We start from the raw sequence: 6,000 nt of genomic DNA, 5'->3' as shown, positions 1-6,000 counted from the left end.
TGCTTGCGTGGGTTTCCTCCGGGGCACTCCGGTTTCCTCCCACATTCCAAAGACATGCATTTCAGGTGGATTGGCTGGTCCAAATTGTCCCTAGGTGTGAATGAGCGAGCGAGTTGTCTGTCCCTGTGTGCCCTGCGATTGGCTGGCAACCAGTTCAGGGTGTCCCCTGCCCACTGACCGATGATTGCTGGGATGGGCTCCAAAACGCCCGTGACCCTACTGAGGATAAGCGGTGCAGCTCATGAGATGAGATGCCAATGTGGGGGTGGAGTTTAATGTGTGCTTTTACTCCCCTGGGTGGAGTTAAAGAGCCTCATGGCATGAGGAAGAAATGATCTCCTCAGTCTTTCCGTGGAACAAGACTGTGACAGCAGTCTGTGGCTAAAGCTGCTCTTCTGTTTGGAGATGATGCTGTGTAGTGGATTTAATGAATTGTCCATGATTGACGGCAGTTTGTTCAGTGCCCGTCTCTCGGCTACAGTTGTCAGGCTGTCCAGCTCTGTGGCCACAACAGAGCACGCCTTCCTCACCAGTTTATTAAGACGAGAGGCATCCTTCTTCTTGGCGCTGCCTCCCCAACACACTGCTGCATAGAAGAGGGCGCTCGACACAACAGTCTCGTAGAACATTTGCAGGAGCTTTTTGCTGATGTTGCAGCTTCAGTTTCCGAGTTTTTGTATGTTTCAGTCCTACTCCTCATCATTACAACCAATACATTAAAAAAAACTTTTTTTTTTTGCATAATATTACATTGTGATTGGTAATACATAGATTAAAGTAATAAAAACAATCTTAAGAGGCGTTTAAGAGCGGATAGAGCCGGCTGTTTTTTGTGAGCCAAGACAAAAGAGTCGTGTCTTAAAAAGGACCTGAATTGCTGATTATAGAATTGTACAATACATTTCAAAATACGTAAATGTGAATTTATTTTGTGCAGAACCTTACGCAATAATTGGTAATTAAGGGATTAAAACAAAACAAAAATCCGAAGAGGTGTCTTAGAGCCGAAAGAGCTGGCTCTTTTTTAGTGAGTCGGTTCTAATCTTGGAGTTGTATGGTACATTTAAAAACATAATATTAGTTCAATTCGCGAATTATGTTACATTATAATCGTTACTATATCAATGAAAGCAACAAAAACAATCCGAAGAGCCGTTTGGGAGCCAAAACAGATTGTTTTCTTTTAGTAGGGTGAGCTGAGAAAGCCAGTTCAAGGAGCCGGAAGTCCCGTCACTATTTTCTTCCGGCCGTTCTCGTTACGTCATATCCGGTAGCAAGATGGCGGCCATGAGGCACTGCCTGACGTCTCCTCTGACGGGACGGTTCGTCCTTGCATTTAGAGCAAAATCCGACCTGGGCGGAAAAACTCGGAAGCACGTAGGTTTGCTTCTTACTTTTACCACATTTTTCATTTACGTAGCAAGGCTTTGATGCTAGGTCCTTAGCTTGGCCTTTTTGATGTTAGGTCCTTAGCTGGGCCTTGATGCTAGTTCCTTAGCTTGGCCAGGCTTTAGGGCAGGGGTGTCAAAGTAAAATGGACGGAGGGCCAAATAAAACATTTGGCTACAAGCCGAGGGCCGGACTGTCCAATCTTTACTGAAACCAAGATTTAACCTACTGAAAACACAACAAATATATTACAATATGATTGGATAAATAAAGTAATATTTTCTTATGACTCTGTCAGTCATTTTTTATTTCAGCAGGCACAAAATACAAATGTCCTTTATATAAAAAACTCATAACAACAACTCATAACCATTTTCTATCATTCAATCATCTGAAATTATTAAAAAGAAATATTGCCTCGAAATACAATAAAATAAAGTGCAAAAATCTCTTGTTACTTAAAACCAATAGCAATCAACACACTGGACCTCATCTGTCCTGCTCAAATGTACATTGACTTTCCTTTCTGGGCTTTCTCTGGGTTAGTGTGAAAAAAAGGAATTACTGATTAACAAATAATAACAATCAAAAGTCATTTTCTCTGCTAAATAGGAGACAATTTTATCAAAAGACTGTTGTCCACATCAAGATCTATTTTCCATGAAAAGCCGAAAAACAAGAAACACTCCCAGGACAGAGTCGGCAAACAAAAACAACATAGTCAACATAGACAATAAAGCTTTAAAATTCTCGAGGGGAACAACAAAAAACAAGACCTTCTTTATGTGCATATTTAACTTTTAAACTTGAACGGAGTAAAAACTTCAAATGTGTAATTGCACAGGAAACATTACTGTATTATTACTGTATTTACATACATTTATATACAGTACTGTATTACTACAACTCTACATTACTTGTTTGAGGCGTGTGTTTTGTTTCATGATGCCGTCTAATATTATACTCTTTCATCACCGCCACACTTTCTCCACATAGCAGACACACAGGTTTTCCAGCTACCTCCGTGAACATGTACTCCAACTCCCACCTTGTTTGAAAGCCCCGGTTTTCAGTGTCCACCTTCCGTTTAGCCATTGTTGATGGGTATCTGTGGGCTAATTTTTGCTGTTATGCTAATGACTGCTGCTGATCGACTGCTGAATAAATCAAACCGCCTCCCGCTCTGCTCCCGCTCGGCGCGTCCCCGTTGCATTGTGGGAAATGTAGTATTCATGCGTACTGCTGGCTTGCAGCGGCCTGCGGGCCGGATCTAATAATATATTGATATCGTCACGCGGGCCAGGTAAAACCCTCTCGCGGGCCTAATGTGTCCCGCGGGCCTTGACTCTGACATATGTGCTTTAGGGCTAGCTTGGCCTTTTGGCCGTACCTCTTGCCATGATCTTTGATTTTTGCATTTCGGAGATGGAATAAGAGCTTGCTCTGTCCACTCCACGCATCGGCCCGGTATTGCAGTACCTCCGGGAACGGTGCATTCGCAATGATCGCAGCAAGGCTTTAGGGCTAGGACCTTAGCTTGGCCTTTTGGCTGAGAGTAAGTGTCCCGGCTCCTAGGCTTTGTAGCGTATTATGAACTGACCGATAACGGATAATGGATAATGAATAACGAAGATAGAACAATAACCCCTTAAAAACCCCAAAAACCCCCAGCGGTATTTTTACCGTCAGTCTGTCGGACTGTGACTTTATCAAGACCAAATCAAATGACAGCGCCAAAGATAAAGGGACAGTGTGTAATATTTACTGCCTCCTAGTGGTGCATAAAACCTTCATTCAGTTGATTTGAATAAGAGGCAAAAACACATGAACTATCATACCAATTGTATTTTTTTATTAATAGTCACTGGTCTCTTACATAGCGGAATCAATACCTTGTAGTTGCTTCCATATTTGTCTGCCACCTTGCTGCTACACTGTGCTCATTCGGCACTGGTTTTCTATCGCATTAGACAACACATTGCCATCAAGTGGATACATATTACACAGTGTACCATTAAATATGGGGTGTGCAAGCATGGGGAGAACATACAAACTCAGTACAGGAAGTCCGGTAGCTGGATTTGAACCCACACAGGAGGTTCCCAAGACCTTAGAACTGTGCCGCACACACGCTAACCACTGCGCCGCCGTGCTGCCCCCTGTAAAAAGTCTTTCAATTAAAATAAGAAGAAAGGTAAACTGCAATAATAAATGGTAAAGCAAAAATGGAACAGAATGGTCTGGGTTTTCAGAGTCTCCAAGGTCTGCACAGGCCACAGAAATGTAAAAAATAGTTTGTATTTGTTTTGATTGTTGTCTAGCAGTAAAAACAGCAAGGAGACATTATTGCATTTTGAAAATTCGTTCTTTATTTAGTCCGCTCAAAAAGTGCTATTAGTTGTAAAGAAGACTTTTTTTTAACTAGACAGTTCAAAAATACTCATTGAAAATATCACACTCACACGTACCCACACACGCCTGTGCTTGATATTGTATTATGAGTTGCATTTTAAAGTGGGCTCCAATAAAAGATTTATAATCAAACCCTAATTATCACTAAACACATCAGGCTTCTCCTCTAGACTGGGTAGAGAGCAGCCAATGATCTTTTGGACACTGTTGATGATTCTGTTTGTTTTTTAGTGTTTTTTTGGGGGGAAGGTAGCATATTTTAAAGCCCTGGAAGAAAGATAACTGCTTATACCAGGCGGCATTGGCATTAGCGAGGTAGAGCGCTAGTCTTGGGATCAAGAGGTTGCAGGTTCGATTCCCGGCTCCTCTGTGTTATATGTCGACGTGTCCTTGGGCAAGACACTGAATCCCTAATGCCCCCAATAAGCAGCTAGGTGCCTTGCATGGCTGACTCCCTTATTGGTGTGTGAGTGTGTGTGTGAATGGGTAAGTGTGAAGCACATTGTAAAGCTCTTTGGGAGGTCTTCATTGACTTGAAAAGCGCTATAGAAAGGCAGACCATTTAACATTTACCATGTATGTATGTAGCTGTGTACGTGTTTATATAGGTTTTTATTTTATTTTTTTGCAAAGGGTTGAGCTTCTGCTCACTCCTTTTTTAAGTATGCCTTTTGTTTTTTTCTTCCTTTGTTTTCTGGTTGATGAAGCTTCTTCATTTTTTTTAATTTCCACATGATTTTCAGAAATTGTATGACAACAATCAGAAAGCCTTGCACTATTTGTAATGCATATTCAGAACAACAACAACATAATAGTGAGACAATGAGGGCAGACTGATTGGATGTGTCAGCAGGGTCTGTTGTGGTGAAGGGTGATGGCAGAGGGGATCAGGCTTTTCCTGGTGTGTTGTCAGAGATAGTCATTATTAAGACTCTTTGGTGGCTGTATTTACACAAATAAAATACATGTATTGTTTAAAACTAAAACGTGATAGCAGGAGCAAGTACTTACACGAGGCTTCCATGATGGTTGAAAGAGAAAAAGAGAACGCCCCCAGGGGGCCGTGGTTTATTACACGTCAGTGAAAACATTACACACATGAGCACGACTTCACAATAAAAGATTGATAAACGTACAAGAGATATCATTAGACTGATTATTGAAACGTTGTTTTATGTGTGTGTGTGAGAAAAATTGTTTTTGTATTTAGGAATATAAAAACAAGTTATTAACATAATAGAAAATTCTGAGAGATTTAACATCCAAAACGGCCACCTTGACATGTGTTCCCTCCTGAAACTTGTTAACTTAATCTTACTAGCCATAACCCTCAATTAACCATTTTGAGGTACTTTAAACTTTTCAGAGGTCTATTACATAAGTTTGTTGCTAATAGATGAGCGCAAAGGAGTTTTCATGAGATGTTCCTTATTTGGACTTACAGTTTGTGTTTAAGACTATTGCATCGCTATCGGCCAATCATGTTGCTGTTCTTTGATTCTCACGCCCTATGACTGCTCTGTTGTTTTGTAACCTTGAAGATTTCATAAAAAGAAGGGGCTCAGAGGAGGCGTCCAGGAAGGGACGGAATTTTTCTTATCTGAGAGCTCGACTCGGGTTCTTCTTGCAAATACAAAATCCATTGTTGTCTTCTCACCTTATATTGAGTGTCTACTAAAGTTGAAATTTATTACTAATGCTGTCAGATCAGCAAATAAAAATGTGCCTTTGAATCCTGCCCTCCAAGGAGCTACAATCAATTTCATCTTCCGTTTTTTTTTTTTTACAACACTGATATGCGTCTTGATTACCTTACGTTGTATTCCCTCTAGTGCTGGCTTCAGAGATCGCTTTTGCACACGGCGTTTGACATGAACAGTTGTTTCGGCAGCAACACATCTCTTCTTCGCAACCGGCGCCATGAAAGACTACTCATGGTTGCCGTGAGACACAACAGCTCCCAGGTCATTTGGCAAAATCACGCTCCCACGAGCAATCGGAAGCCTTTCATGAATTAAACGGGATTCATCGTTTTTGTCAAATTCAGGTGCAAAGTGAGAGCAGCCAACTGGTTTCAGCAGACAGCCCTGCCGTTTTGGAGCAAGTAATCCCTGAAAAGGTGGGTCTAGTCAAATCTTGAAACTAAGGATCGACCGCTATGGGTTTTTCAGGACTGATACAGATTACTAGCATTAAGAG

At 41.4% G+C, this 6,000-nt stretch overlaps 1 protein-coding gene and 1 pseudogene across 1 annotated transcript in view; both read left to right on the top strand.

Annotated features, from left to right (window-relative positions):
• The first annotated feature begins 1,225 nt into the window (after positions 1-1,225).
• oxa1l (OXA1L mitochondrial inner membrane protein) overlaps positions 1,226-6,000 on the top strand; it is a 16,843-nt gene continuing 12,068 nt past the window's right edge. Inside the window, exons 1-3 of the mRNA XM_088346681.1 lie at positions 1,226-1,377; positions 5,634-5,765; positions 5,849-5,920. Coding sequence (XP_088202807.1) covers positions 1,279-1,377; positions 5,634-5,765; positions 5,849-5,920 — 303 coding nt within the window. The 5' untranslated portion in view covers positions 1,226-1,278. The remainder of the gene's footprint in view (positions 1,378-5,633; positions 5,766-5,848; positions 5,921-6,000) is intronic.
• On the top strand, positions 2,757-2,890 carry LOC148356231 (U2 spliceosomal RNA; annotated as a pseudogene).

Source organism: Urocampus carinirostris, chromosome 11 (genome assembly GCF_059441175.1).
Source record: "Urocampus carinirostris isolate Australia breed hairy pipefish chromosome 11, RoL_Ucar_1.0, whole genome shotgun sequence".
Lineage (NCBI taxonomy): Eukaryota > Metazoa > Chordata > Actinopteri > Syngnathiformes > Syngnathidae > Urocampus > Urocampus carinirostris.
This window is presented reverse-complemented; position numbering and strand designations above follow the sequence as displayed.